The sequence below is a fragment of the Semicossyphus pulcher genome, unplaced genomic scaffold (assembly GCF_022749685.1).
Source record: "Semicossyphus pulcher isolate SPU_LCO1_2020_fin unplaced genomic scaffold, fSemPul1.0.p SCAF_25, whole genome shotgun sequence".
NCBI classification, from domain to species: Eukaryota; Metazoa; Chordata; class Actinopteri; order Labriformes; family Labridae; genus Semicossyphus; species Semicossyphus pulcher.
In genome coordinates this window covers 10734391-10749599 of record NW_027211699.1, presented here as the reverse complement: position 1 = coordinate 10749599, position 15209 = coordinate 10734391, and the positions used below count along the sequence as shown (strand labels likewise).

At 42.4% G+C, this 15209-nt stretch overlaps 1 protein-coding gene across 3 annotated transcripts; it reads left to right on the top strand.

The window, feature by feature from the left end:
- Positions 1 to 376: 376 nt before the first annotated feature.
- Positions 377 to 14528, top strand: LOC138604037 (dual specificity mitogen-activated protein kinase kinase 4-like). 3 transcript variants are annotated; one of them, XM_069675855.1, is made up of 13 exons: positions 377 to 806; positions 2024 to 2059; positions 2901 to 2933; positions 5947 to 6049; positions 7451 to 7625; positions 7711 to 7830; positions 8777 to 8896; positions 8977 to 9028; positions 9114 to 9241; positions 12495 to 12572; positions 12769 to 12917; positions 13115 to 13160; positions 13816 to 14528. In XM_069675855.1, the coding sequence occupies exons 1-13, from the start codon at positions 656 to 658 to the stop codon at positions 13927 to 13929; spliced, it is 1305 nt and encodes a 434-aa protein (XP_069531956.1). In that variant the 5' UTR covers positions 377 to 655; the 3' UTR covers positions 13930 to 14528. The 3 variants fall into 3 exon arrangements, with proteins under 3 accessions (XP_069531956.1, XP_069531958.1, XP_069531957.1); XM_069675857.1 differs by lacking the exon at positions 2901 to 2933 and having other exon boundaries at positions 5959 to 6049; XM_069675856.1 differs by lacking the exon at positions 2901 to 2933.
- The last annotated feature ends 681 nt before the right edge of the window (positions 14529 to 15209 follow it).

Genomic DNA, 15209 nt, shown 5'->3' with positions numbered 1-15209 from the left:
TTAATGTCCACTGACTAACGGGGACTGTATATATCATTGTAATTTAAACTTATTGCAAAATTTTTCTGTGCATTATTTACCCTCCTTGACTCACTGTATCAGCTTATAGCTTTCTAAATGTGATTTATGACTATAAAAAAACCCCATTATATTAACAAATTATTATTATTCATGAATTCATATAGTCTTAATTTAATTTCTGTTATTATTTATCTTTGTATCTATTGTCATTATTGCCTTAAAAAAATAAATTTCCTTGTTTTATTTTGAAAGAACCATTACGTAATATCCGGTTTTCCTGAGCAATGCTTTGAGCTTGCCGTTAGCTTCGGGACGCTGTGGGTGTTGACATGTCAGTGTCACTTGGTCAGCTGATTGCGGGACGTAAAGCTTCTTGGCTAGTACTGCTAGCCAGCTTAGTTAGCTTAGCCTAGCTGGAGGTTTGTTTTTGTTAACGTTACTACACAGGTAGCTTTTAACGTAGCCCAAAACTTTAAAAAAATCCTAATAATTTAACGTATTTTACGCTCTCCTAAAGTCGCTACCCGCCTGTTTTGCGGCCTGAAGTTTCCGTCAGGGAGGCAGGAATCATTGTGGCAGGGAGGGAAGGGTGAAGTTGCTCTCCGTGTATCTGCATTGCAGCCCGGCGCTGCTGATGGAATTCAAACACACAACAATGGCGACTCCCAGTCCTAACAACTCATCAACACCGAGCAGCCACAACAGCAGCAATAACGCAGGATCCGCGGCTAACCACCTCCACCAGTCCCAGTCTCAGCACATCACTACGATGAGCAGCCTGCAGGGTGAGTGAAGCTAACGTTAAAAATACCCACTGCAGCTGGAGCTCAGTCTGCTGCAGTGAAGGTTAATGTTAGCAGGGCTAGCCGTGGGAGGCTCAGGCTACTCCCAGCACTGAACAATTATTCCCAAGAGCAACCTACAGACTGTTAATCGTCCTCAAATGGAAACACATTTTTTACACGTTTGAAAGAGATATAACCACTTTTATAATTAAATTAAATTCCTCTCTCATTATCTCTGTACAAAAAGACAGATTCCCTTTAATCCAAATCATTTTATCTGGGAAAATAATGACTGCTATAAGAAATTGTTGGTCATACATACCATGGCACAGCAACATCTATTGCTTTCTTACATATTTTTTAAACTAAAATTCAGCTTTTCTTCACGTGGCGTTTTTGAGCACTAGTATTTAGGTTGTATTTGTGCTTTTGTACCTTTATTACCTTGTATATGTGTTTTGGATGTGGTTTTCATATCAGCTATTAACACGGTTCCACCACACCCTAAGACATGTTTTTACATTATATAATAGAAATATTTTATTATCTAAACTGAATGAAAAACGCACTAAATGTTGTTATCGTTTTGAGCTTCTGTAGCCCCGTATTTCCTGTTTTCTTTTGCCTGGGGAAAATCTCACCAAACTCCATTCTATAAATTAGCATTTCTAAGTTGCAGCCATTACTACACATTTTTGAAAAACATGTCTTAAATCATTCATTTAAAAAAACCTTTCAAATTTTATGAGTCACTATTCTGCTCAGTAAAATCACTGTTTCATATGAAGTGCAGCCCTGACATTCATGATGTCCATTATTTCTAAATACGGCTTCATTCTTCTTCCTCATAAATAAAGCGTATTGCACTTGAGCTCTGTTTGTGTTACATGTGCAGAATATATCAAAACATTCTCACAATTAAGAAATGATGTGATGTCATGTTACACTGAGTGTGAACGATCAGCAATACGCGAAACCAAATTGAATCGATAAATTTGATTGTGAGGTTTGGTTGGCTTCCATCCATCCTTTACTACTTTGATTGAAAACACGTGTGTACCTGCTTTTTATGGAGTTTGAAACCTGCATCTACTTTGTGTTTTTTGAGGACTTTAAAGCAGAATTATTTCTCAGATTTTCCAACACAAATGAAGTGAAAAAACTGATAACAATTCTGCTTTTATTTTGTACAAACTATGTCTCATTTTAACTTTCAGAGTCCAACACCTGCTGGAGATGTCAGAGTGAAACAGGTAGCTACACATTTTATTGACTGAGTTAAAAAAGCTCTTTGATTACATATACAATTAAAGCTTTCATTCATAAACACAGGGTGACAAGGTGACACGTTCTGGGAAGAAAAATCACATTTAACATATAATTAAGTGTAATGTTGCATTAGGTTTGGTGAACCCTTCATAAGGTTCACCTTTTAGCTGCAAGTCTTGAAATGTGATGTTAAATTAAGCAGTTGATTTATTTCCTGATGTAACTATACAACTTGATTTATGACAGTAATTATAATAATAATAATAATAAATGAGGCTTTTAATGCTTTGTTTGACTTATTAATCATAACGTGTGAGGTATTTGACATTTATCCGTGTTGTGTAATCCTCTGCTTTGATCCACATCTCTCTGACCATATCTCACCTTTTACCTTAATGCTGCTAACTAATCATTCCTAACTCCTGACACGATGCTGATGATGATGATGGTGAGACAACGTTAAATAAGCTGTAAAATGTTCACATCTCACGGTGGTAACTCACACTCACCTGTACTTCCTTTTTTGATTTACCTGCAGGTCCTCTTCATTTCATTAGTATGCATGCTGATGCACTACCCTGCAGACGATGCATTTAACCTTCCCGCCCCCTGAATGTTTAACATGTTAGCAAAGCAAGGCCAATTTCTGTGATTGTTTGTCAAACATAAGAACTACAGGATGCTCCTGGTTTGTTGGGTGAAACGAACACTCGTTTTAGCTCTGATTTTAGGAGCATTAAGCTGAACTAACAAAGCAGTTTCTTATAGACGACAATAACAAGCTGGCAAATATGAAGAAAATAAAAGCTGTCTTCTCACCTCTAGGGTTTCAGATAAACCTGTCTGGAGCTCCCCCAAGTAAGCCAAACCTCTTTTGCTTCAGCACCAACAGTTCTCTTCCCTTTGTTTCCGCCTGACAGTCTGGTATGGGGGAGTCTGGCCTGCTGTTTCAACTAATCCAAGTCAAGACTTCTGATGGGTCCAAGTAGGCTTGTGCCGGTCGCTAACAGCTCAGTGATCAAAGTGGTACTCTGATATTTTAAACATGGGAACTGTTTTTACATATTTAAGGGTCTAAATTACTAATAGATAGAAAAGAAAATTGTAGTTGCTCCAGTCGATGTGTTCATCCTGCAGCAGTGAAGCAGGCTGTAATGGCTGCAACATAATCCTTGATGGGTCAAAGGTCGTCCACTAAAAGTTCTTGTTGTTTCCACTGACAGGCTCAGATTGTTCTTCTAAGTGTGTGACAACATGACAGAAAGGATCCCTACAGAGATAGACCTTTTTGTTACAGAGGAAGATGATTGTTTTAACCACAAACAGACGTTACATCGCTCTCTGCAAACACACCAGACTCCATTCATAAAAACATTGATTTAAGCTCACAGGACACAGGAGCTGCTGGTCTACCTCTGCCTTGACATGTTGGTTATTTTCTACTATTGTGTGATTTTGGTGTTTTAACTGATACGTTTGGATACAAAACAACATTAATGTCACACTTAAACAATAACTAAATTAAGCTAGTACAAAGCAGCGGTGGACCAGCACCTCATGTTTTCCATGAGGTTAAATCACCGTTTTTGTCAGTGGAGTCTGGTGTGTTTGCAGAGAGCGATGTAACAGCTGTTTCTTGTTTAAATAATCATCTTCCTCTGTAACCAAAAGGTATATCTCTGAAGGGATCCTTTCTGAAATGTTGTCACACACTTAAACACAAATATTAAACTGGGAATTTCCCAAACTCTTTGTACCTATTGGTCATTAAGACCCCGACACGTGTAGAATAACTTTTCACGTGTAAAATACCGGAGTTCCCCTTTAATAACTTAAAAACAGGCTGCAGCTTGTTGGACTCCAGGTTTTTAATTTGTTTTACAATCACAATATTTGTTTTCCATATCGTCTTCTTACTTCTGAATTTATGTGCTGCCCAGTAAGTGTAGTTTATAGTTGACTAATTAAGCACCTTCTTATGAAACAATCACAGGTAAGGTGTTTTTATTGTCATCGGCACAAGCCTCAAATTCAGAGCTTCCATTGACTTTTAGGGGCAAGTTTGTTTGAACAGATTTTTGCCCCTCAGTGTGATAGAAAACTAAATAATCACAGTTTTTATTGATTAATTTTCCCCTTTAAATACCTGAATGGAAGCTCTTCCTCGTTGGTTTTCAGTGTGCAACTAACAAGCCAAAGTAGTGCCTGTAGTGTTGTCACGTTTTCAACTGGTTTGTCTTTTGTTTTATTTGGCATGGGTGCACTTCAGCATAGCTCTTGCTTGTCGAGACAAGGTGAACACACTCCAACGTTGTCATTTTAAAGCGATGTTTTCCATTCGAGCCGATTGGAATTCAAGCGCTCACATTCTTGTGGTGTTTCGGGTGGAGCGAGCGCGGAGCTTTCCTGCGACGTGAAGGTGAAATCAAAGCAGTTGGCCTTGAGGAGCATGTCATGATTTAGTGTTTGCTTTTCTCCCAGTTTTGTGTTTACATGTGGGCTGGTGTGTCTGCACTGTGAATGTAGGTGTTTGGGATTTTAGCAGCATGCTGTGTCTCTGTTTCTGCATCAAATAAAGGTCGTAGTCATCATGGAGCAAATCAGAGGGAAAGGAGAACAAGAAGAAGTCAAACAGTTTCCCCGAAAATAAACTGCATCCTCACGCAAGCCAGTCAGCAGGGGGCGAGAGAGAGGCTTTTGCGTCACTTTTAGGGAGCTGTCATATCGGCCATCTTTGTATACAGTCTATAGCCAACACTGAGAACTGTTCCCAGGCCAGTGTTTAGCTGCTTTGCGACCAAAAGCTCCAGGAGCTTTTAGTTTGCCGTATAAAGTAACTGCACTACACCGCCAGTCCAGTAGATGGCAGTAAGAAGAAGATGAAGGCCAAACGACAAAGATGACGCCATAAAAGTTAGCCTGTTAGCATGGAGGAGATTCAGCTTGTGATAAACAGTCTCGAAGCACGATGATAACAGTGAGCTCACAGCTGCAGTCAGTCAAACATGGCGGGTGAACCATCAGCACTGCAGGCCCCGCCCTGAAAGTCCCTGGACCTTTGGAAACTACTACCCCCTGAGCAGGGACTTTTCAGGGGGTAAGTCAATTACCCCGGCACTAAATTTAGACCCTGGTTCCTCCAAAGGTTCCTTGTTCCTGGGGAAAGTTCCTGCTGTCGAAACGTACCTTTAGCTGAAAAGCTTTATGCAAAGGGCCCTAGTGGCTCACCTGGGGAGCAGGTAGGGGTGGGAAATCACCAGGTGCTTAATGCAGAAGCAGTTTTAGGACGATCTCGCCCCATTTAAAAATGCTGGAAGTGTAAGTTTGATAATTGGATTTATATATTTACCTACCTGGCAACAGCAGTTAATGTAACTGGTCCTTCTCTACATCGAGCTCACAGTTAATAAATCCAGTGAAAGACCAAAACTATGACGTGTTGTCTGGTTCCTACGACAGGTATAAATCCTTCAAACCACCGAACAAACAGTCGTCTCCTGACTCTAACATTTAGCGAACAAACAGGAGGAAGTTAATGTGGCCGTTTGATCCGTTCAGTGTTGGTTTTGGTCTTTACTGGGATCTGTTATTGAAACCCTCCAGGTGAGTATATTTTGGGGAACCTGATAGAACACAATCACATATGGTGCTGCGGGAGTTTCCCATTTTGCATGACATCCGTTAATGTGAGTAAATTGGTTGAATTTACTCGTCTCCTCATCCTGTTATCTGGTTTTATGGTTTGTGTTGTTTTCCCTCATCGCTCTGACCTCTCACCTGGGATGCGTTTGCTTCTGTTGTTGCTGAACATCCTCCACGTTTGTTGCTCCACGTGAGACCTGATCACGTCACTGTTTCTCCTCCTGTGCAGGTAAACGTAAAGCTCTGAAGCTGAACTTCGCCAACCCTCCGATCAAGCCAACGACTAGATTCACACTGAACACGGCCGGGCCGCCCTTTCAGAACCCGCACATGTGAGTAAACCTGCAGGCTGTCGTGTAATCCTTAAAGATATCAACAGTTCTTGTTGTTTCCACTGACAGGCTCAGATTGTTATTCTAAGTGTGTGACAACATGACAGAAAGGATCCCTACAGAGATAGACCTTTTAGTTACAGAGGAAGATGATTGTTTTAACCACACACAGACGTTACATCGCTCTCTGCACACACACCAGACTCCATTCAGAAAAACACTGATTTAACCCAGCAGAACTGAGAAGCTTCCCGTCTACTGCTGCCTCCATCAATAGTGTTATTGTGTTGTTGGTAATCCTCAAATAATGTAAATAGAATGTAAAACACACGACAACGCAAACAAGTCAATGCATCGAGGCCGCGGTAGACCAGCAACTCCTGTGGTCTGTGAGGTAAAATTACTGTTTTTCTCAATGGAGTCTGGTGGCTCATCGGGTCACGTCCTTGAGGTGCAGCCTTGTGGTGAACAGGAGTGTGGCATCTTGCAGCTTTTAGCTCGCCTGCTGTGGAGTGCAGCAGATCAACACTTCTAATATATTAACTGCGAAGGACAGTCATACACACATGGACAGCATGTCCTTCCTTTAAAGTTAGATGATGCTGCTCCAGAGCCACCTGTTGTTTTGTTCAGTGTTACTACATCCTCTGGTTTGTGGTTCGTTTTGTTGCCTGGAGTTTTGGCATCGCCATCTTGGTTTTTTGGCCCCCTAAAGTGACCTTATTTGGAGGAGATACATTGCTACACCAATGCTATGCTAATTTACAACGTGGTAGCGTCTGTCAATCACAGGTAGCCCCGCCCTAAATCCTTTGGGAGCATCAGTGACTAAATGAACATCATGCTGTGTTGAAGAAGACTTGAAACTAGAGACTGAGACCATAAAGTCATTAGGAACATGTTTACTGAGGGAATACATCAGGAGAGGAGGAGGAGCATGTTCTCATAGACTTCTATAGAGTCAGACTTCTCTTCTTCTGTTGGGCACTAGAAAGATTGGCTTCACTTTCAAAACCCTAACCCTAAACCAGAAGCTACAGAAGCTGAGCAATTTATCTCAGAAATTCATTAGATGAGGCTTTCTTTGTGATATAAGAGCAATCTTTGATGACCAAAGCAAAGCACAGGCTTCATCCAGCCATGTTCTGTTCCAAACTGGTCAGAGAAGGCGTAAGAAAACAGATCTGGCAGAAAAATATATCTAGACACTAATAGGCTTGGCTAAAAAGTTTGTTTTGAATCAAAGAATCAAAGAGAAAATTCCCTGAAGAAGAAGTAAATGTCCTGTTAGAGTGGCACCATCTGGCCAAGTTGATCGGACAAACGGTTCTGTAGATATGTGAGGGACAGATAACCTTTGTTTCTCTCTAACGCACACATACTCCTGTGGTTTCTTTGCAGAGAGCGGCTGAGAACACACAGCATCGAGTCCTCAGGCAAGTTGAAGATCTCCCCGGAGCAGCACTGGGACTTCACGGCCGAGGATCTCAAAGACCTGGGCGAGATCGGCCGAGGGGCTTACGGCTCCGTCAACAAGATGGTGCACAAGCCGAGTAACCAGATCATGGCGGTGAAGGTAGCTGGACCTGGAGTTTTCGGACATCCAGACGCAGTGCAAACTTAATCTGTGTGATATAACGTGTGTTGTGTTGGTTTCACAGAGGATTCGGTCCACAGTGGATGAAAAGGAACAGAAGCAGCTGCTGATGGACTTGGACGTGGTCATGAGGAGTAGTGACTGTCCGTACATCGTGCAGTTTTATGGCGCTCTGTTCAGAGAGGTGAGATGAGCTACAGTGATGTATTTAAAGAAAATAAATGTATATTTTTAAGGGTCTAAATGACTAACAAGCATAAAAATGTTTAAATGTCTCCAGTAGATGTGTTCATCCTGCAGCAGTGAAACAGGCTGTAATGGCTGCAACATAATCCTCGATGGGTCAAAGGTCGTCCACTAAAAGTTCTTGTTGTTTCCACTGACAGGCTCAGATTGTTATTCTAAGTGTGTGACAACATGACAGAAAGGATCCCTACAGAGATAGACCTTTTTGTTACAGAGGAAGATGATTGTTTTAACCACACACAGACGTTACATCGCTCTCTGCACACACACCAGACTCCATTCATAAAAACAGGGATTTTAACTCGCAGGACAGGAGCTGCTGCTCTACCTCTGCCTTGATCCATTGACTTGTTTGAGTTGTTGTGTGGCTTTGTGTGTTTTAAAGGGTTAGTTAGAATCAAAGGCATTATTTGTGCACAAAAAACACTAATCCATCGAGGCTGGCAGGAAGCTCCTGTGTCCTGTGAGCTAAAATCAGTGTTTTTATGAATGGAGTCTGGTGTGTGTGCAGAGAGCGATGTAACGTCTGTGTGTGGTTAAAACAATCATCTTCCTCTGTAACAAAAAGGTCTATCTCTGTAGGGATCCTTTCTGTCATGTTGTCACACACTTAGAAGAACAATCTGAGCCTGTCAGTGGAAACAACAAGAACTTTTAGTGGACGACCTTTGACCCATCAAGGATTATGTTGCAGCCATTACAGCCTGTTTCACTGCTGCAGGATGAACACATCTACTGGAGACACTACAATTTTCTTCTACCTATAAATAATTTAGACCTCAAAGTATGTAAATAATGAAATAATATCATCCAGGTTTAATTATGACAGACCTGCCCTTTGACCTGAGTCTGAATTGTTCCTTAAACTGCTTCTCTTGTTTCAGGGCGACTGTTGGATCTGTATGGAACTTATGGCTACCTCGTTAGACAAGTTTTACAAATTTGTATATTGCTCATTAGACGACGTGATTCCAGAGGAAATATTAGGGAAAATAACATTAGCTGTAAGTATTTTACACCTTTCAAAATAAAGAAACCTAAACGTCCACCTCCGGCTGCTAAACACTTCCTGTTTCCTTTCCAGACTGTGAAGGCACTTAACCACTTAAAAGAAAACTTGAAAATAATACACAGAGGTAAGACGACACCTGGGTGCTTTTGCTAATCGTGCTGTGCACCTTAAAGCGTCTTTTCACCTCCTGTTTCTCTTCACTGTCTCAGACATAAAGCCGTCAAACATCCTCCTGGACAGGAACGGCAACATAAAGCTGTGTGACTTTGGCATCAGCGGTCAGCTGGTGGACTCCATCGCCAAAACCAGAGATGCAGGCTGCAGACCGTACATGGCAGTAAGTAACGCTGAGAGATGGATGAACCTGTGCTCTTTGCTTCTTTATCTAGTGGTCTTTATTCAGTGGTTTTCAAAGTAAAAGACTCTCCTGGATGCTTCCTCTACTGGTTTTTGTCTGCCTGAAAGAGTCGAAGCAAACAGGCATGTTTGACTTGATTGAAGGAGGGATGCAGTGTTTTTCTGTTGCTGTTTCATGTGTCTCTGGGTTACTTTAAAGACGGAGGTCAAAGTTGGAGCAGAAGACGTCAAAATATCCAGATTATCAGGGCCCTGTTTGAATAATTTGTACTGCAGCACAGGTGTATGTAGCGAATGTCTAACTCCTCTGCTTTATCAGCGCATAATCAGGGTCCACATTAGGACACAAAGGGGTTGTATTTAGTCTCCTGATTAATCATAGGTGTCATCTCTTATTCCATTTCCTAAAGCCAGGTGAGCCTGCACCTGGTTCAGTGCTGTTTAAAGTGTCCACCTCCTGTAAAGCTTCCTGAGGTGAAACGGAAGGGAAGCACGTCCTCGTCTTCTGGCATCATCAGAACGGCTAATCGATGCCGAGAGCAGTTTAATTTAAAGCAACAGGAGATGTTCTGTGTTTTTAATAAGCGGAGTGGAAATGTGTTGAAAACCCGCCTACACACGCACTTTCTGTTTGATGTAAGTGCCCTTTAAATGAACGTCTGCTCCGCTGACGTTAGACCAGGTTTTTGTTGGGCAGTCGTGCAGATGCTTTCTGCTGCAGCAAAATAACAATGCGCCAAAACTGCGCCTGACCTCATGACTTTGTAGGAGCAACATGCTCGCGTGCACAGGGCTGCACAATAATCGAATATTTACCAGATCAGGATTTCGTCTTCCCACGATTTAGATAAACATGACTGATGTTTAAAACGCTCCGCCCGTAGAAAACTCTGCTGCATATCAAATCAAGCGCTCCCTGAACTAACAGCCCCTCCCCCAGGGGGCGATGGAGAGGTGTGGCCTTCACTTGTGATGTGATGAGCGCCGACCTCTCAGCGGCAGTTTAGAGTGGAAGAGAGAAACAACAGAGACGGTCGGAGAAACTAAAGTCAAACGTGTGGAGCAGAAGACGAAGAGCTGCTCCCCTGAAACGGCTCGTCAGCGCTCGTTTGGAGGTGTTTCAGGTTTAGAGCGAGAAAAACTAACATGAAACCTTGATCCTACGTTTCCCATCATGCAACTCGTCTTAAGCTTCTCATAAGATCCTCCCTGTATCTTTTAAATCTTCAAGTCCAGTTTGTAACTCCGCTTTCTGTCGAGCCCAAACCACATGACTGTGATGACATCACCATGACATCATCAGAGTCCGATTGCAGAAAGCTCCTCAAGACTCACAGAGGATGTTATACAACTGTTTTGACAGGCTCAGTAAAACTCCCCATGATTGGCAACGACGAAACGTCTTGATGCATAAAATCTAAATTTCCCAGATGTCAAGAAATAATCCTGATTCAGTGACAAAAAGAAGCAAAGCTCTGAATCTGAGAGGCTGAATGTCGTGTTTCTCTCTGCTGCTTGTTAATGACGCTGTGTTTTTGGGGATCAGCCACCGTGTGTGTGTTTAAGTGTGTGTGTAACATAATTGAAGTGCACCACATCGCTGTGAGTCCGGAGAGCTGAGCTCACTCGTCGTCATCACTCAGGTTATTTTCTGTTGTGGGGCGTCAGCGGGGGCTCCTCTCAGCCCCCCCGTCTCTCCACAGCAGTTTCCATTCTAAATTTGGTGAGGCACTATCACCTCCACGCACGCACGCACGCACGCACGCACGCACACACACGCACGCACACACACACACACACACACACACACACACACACACACACGCGCACGGTGTTGGTGGGCGGAGTCACCGTGCAGCTTCCCACGGCTGTGAGCTCACTCTGCAGGAATCTCAGCTCCTCTTTGTGGGACTCTGCGGGTGTTTGATGATACAGGCGACCTAATGACGACAGAACTGACCTCAGAACAGCTGGTGAGCCTTCTGTTTACCTGCGGCAGCATGCAGGTGCTGCCTGCAGGTAGATTTCACAGGAACAGGAGCTCTGATTGTTGTGGTCACAGTTTAAACAGAAGTTTCTGTCCGTGTTTGTTACACACGTGTCTCTGTTCTGAGTTCACTTCCTCAAAACTCTGAACACAGTTCTCTTTACTGACACACAGCTCAGAGTCAGCACAGGTGATATCACAGCAGGTGACTATAATCTCTGTTAACAGGAAGAATCTGCAGGAACAGGAAGTCTTCTGGTTTCTGTTTGTAGTCCGAGTTGGAGGGAGACAGACAGACAGACAGACAGACCGAGAAGCATGAACCCCAACATTGAGCGCTGTGAGTGACTTGATCTACCAAACAGCTGCCCTGGAAACCTTACAAAATAAAAGCGTTGTGTACAAACAAGGGGAGTCTCTCTAAAGAAAAGCCAGGTCAGGCTTTTACTTTGAAAATAAACTGAACCGATGAATCATTCAGTCTGTAAAACCTCTAAAAATGATCATCAGTTATTATTTGGCCTCCCATACATCCTAACAGAGAGCAGAGAGTGTTATGTTAGTCAGAGCACGCTGTCAGAAAGTCAACTCAAATTATGCATATACAGTATTTTTAAGCACAGTAGTATGAGAGGAGCACTCATCAGAACATCTCTGACCAACGCTCATCAGAAGCTTCTCGAACAAAACGTTTCCTCTTCTTGTTTCTTAAAATTATAACAAGTCCACAATAAATGGATGAAAGTACAGAAGGATAAAATGATTGTGCAGACTGAGCCGTTCCAGTGTTGGCAGATGTGAGCGTCTCTCTGCAGTCGGCTGCTGCTCAGTAACCCCCTCCGCTCTGCAGCACAGCCCGTCTCTGCTGGGTGACATCAGCGTCTAAATCAGGCCTGTAAACGGGCCAGCACGGTGCGCCCTCCTCTCCGCACAGCAGCAGCAGCCTTCCTCACTCTCTTCTCCTTCATCACCTCTTCTTCTGCGGTTTGTGATGAAGCCTGGAGGAGCAGTGCTGCAGTCCTGACAGACAAAGAGCAGGGATTAATCTGCTGCTGAGTAAGAGCTGCAGGTGGAAACATGCCCACAGGTGATGAGCCTGTCTGGTATTCTCTCTGGGTTTGTTGTGTCCCAGTTCGGGCATGAACACCTGTTTTCTTCCTGAGTATAAAAACAGCACAATCCCCCCTTAAAGCTGAAAAATGAATCACAAGTTACGTCATGAAACTTTTTTCTGTTTGATTTTCAGCCGGAGCGAATAGACCCGAGCGCGTCCCGGCAAGGCTACGACGTGCGCTCAGATGTTTGGAGTTTGGGAATCACACTGGTGAGTCTGAATGTAACACTGATGGTTAAAATCATAGAATGAGGCTTTAAAGTGGAGATTACTCAGCATTTAGATTAGAATTATTAACTTAATTTCTGCACCCGTCCTTTGATTCCCTGTGGGTTTTTCTGATGTGACTCCACAGCTGATTTGTACTTTGGTTTCCCCCTGATCATATATAATACATATGTTTCAGTACGAGCTGGCCACAGGACGGTTTCCCTACCCGAAGTGGAACAGCGTGTTCGACCAGCTGACGCAGGTGGTGAGAGGTGACCCGCCGCAGCTCAGCAACTCGGAGGAGAGACGCTTCTCCCCCAAATTCATCTCCTTTGTCAACCTGTGGTGAGAAGCTCTGATGTCAGCGTCAGATCAATCTAAACAACACATTTCATACACCAGGCACAGGCTCACAAACGCAAATAGAGTAGGCGATGGGTACAGAGGCTCCAGCTGCTGTTTGCTCTTGTGTCCCTCTAGTGGACAAACGCCTGCGCTGCACCCTCCTCATTTTAACACCTTGTTTCTCCTCCTCTTTGCAGCCTTACAAAGGATGAGTCAAAGAGGCCAAAGTACAAAGAGCTGCTGGTGAGTTCACTCTGCTTTTTCTGTATATGCTCATAAACTACCAAACTAAGGCTACATTTTGCTTTCCTTTTTTTGGTCCTATTTTTCTTTGCATATTTTAGGGTCTAAATGACTAATAGGTGTTCTAAGTGTGTGACAACATGACAGAAAGGATCCCTACAGAGATAGACCTTTTTGTTACAGAGGAAGATGATTGTTTGAACCACAAACAGACGTTACATCGCTCTCTGCACACACACCAGACTCCATTCAGAAAAACAGAGATTTTAGCTAACAGAACACAAGGAGGAGCTGCTTGTCCACCGCTGCCTTGTACTAGCTTTATTTTGTTGTTCTGTGTTATATAAATATTGTTTTAGATCCAAACTAATGATGTACAACACCAAAGTCACACAATAACACAAGAAAACTAACCGGTCAAGGCAGAGGTAGAGCAGCTACTCCTGTGTTCTGCAAAGTAAAATTAGCATTTTTATGAATGGAGTCTGGTGTGTCTGCAGAGAGCGATGTAACGTCTGTTTGTGGTTAAAACAATCATCTTCCTCTGTAACAAAAAGGTCTATCTCTGTAGGGATCCTTTCTGTAATGTTGTCACACACTTAGAAGAACAATCTGAGTTTTCACGGGTGTGTCTATTTTCTTTCTCCAACCTCAGAAGGACCCGTTCATCCAGATGTACGAGGAGCGCTCGGTCGATGTTGCCGGATACGTGTGCAGGCTCATGGATCAGATGCCGGCGTCTCCCAGCTCCCCCATGTACATGGACTGAAAGCAGGACGGGGCACAAATGCACCAATAAATATACCACAACAGTCATAAAAGAAAAAAAAAAAGACGACAAAGTAAACAAAAACAAACCCTCGTGTAAATTTGCTTGGTCCCCTTCTTGCAGTGTTAAAGAGAATTGTAAAAAAGAAAAAAAACACCACTTGTACTCACAGTGGTGTTTACTTCAGTCATGTCTGTGTAATATATCAACACTTCTGTTTCTCTCTTGTTCACACACACAAACGCACAGTCATGTAAGTATAATAGCAGCTCAATCAACCATGAACACATCTCAGTGCTTAGTACAGTGATTTAAGAAAATAAAAGCCTGGAACTTTGTATTTATAGAACCAAAATCATGTGGAGTATTTTGATTTGGAGATTCTGCAACATACTGGAATCATGCTCTTTGTGAATCGTCCCACCTCTTCCATGTACGTCAATGAACAGCATTGTGTTTGCTATCTTAATGGAACTTTGCTTCTCCGGGTATAAAAGCAGTTTAACAGTGTGGGTGGTCCGAGTCGTGTTAGAGCTGCTGAGAGGCTGCTGTCGTCTCTGTGCAGCAGACTATATGCTGATATATGAATAAAGGAAGAGAAAGAGAACTGTCTGCTGCCTCTTTTTTTAATACTTTCACAAATATATATTTCTGGTCCTGACGTAATCTAAGCTAGAACAATTAAATCCAGGTTTGCAGGTGAACCGTTCTTCTCTTAATTATCAGAGAAAAAACTTTTGTTTTACTAAAATACTGTTTGACATTAGGACAAACATACATTTCTCTGGAGGAGAGAAACAACTGGTGATTACTATTATTATTATGCATTTATGGACTCTGGAATCCAAGGGCTTTTTATTGTAATTGTAATTTTAAAAACCATGCAATCAAATAATTTAATTATTTTTGTATGTGTATCTCATAGTCGACAAAGGCTTTCAAGACATTTTCTGTCTGTTTCGATTTTTTAAAACCAAAAAATATCCTTCTTGTAGCTGTGCTAATTCCTTTTTTAAGTTTTTGTTTTTACACATTCATATTGTTTATACACTCGTCTAGTTTATCAAGAATGGATTTAGGGGGTTATTTAATATATATTTGACTGTAAAAGAGCTTAAAATGTGAACATTTAACTCAGGTGTTTCATTTTGTAGTAGCTTAAACCGAACTTCAGGGAGTAGCTCTATCCCCGCCTCCTTTTCACAAAGAACCGCTGTCATTGGTCCACAGGCCTGGGAAATAATTATTCTAACCAATAGGCGTTAAGACCATGTTTACGT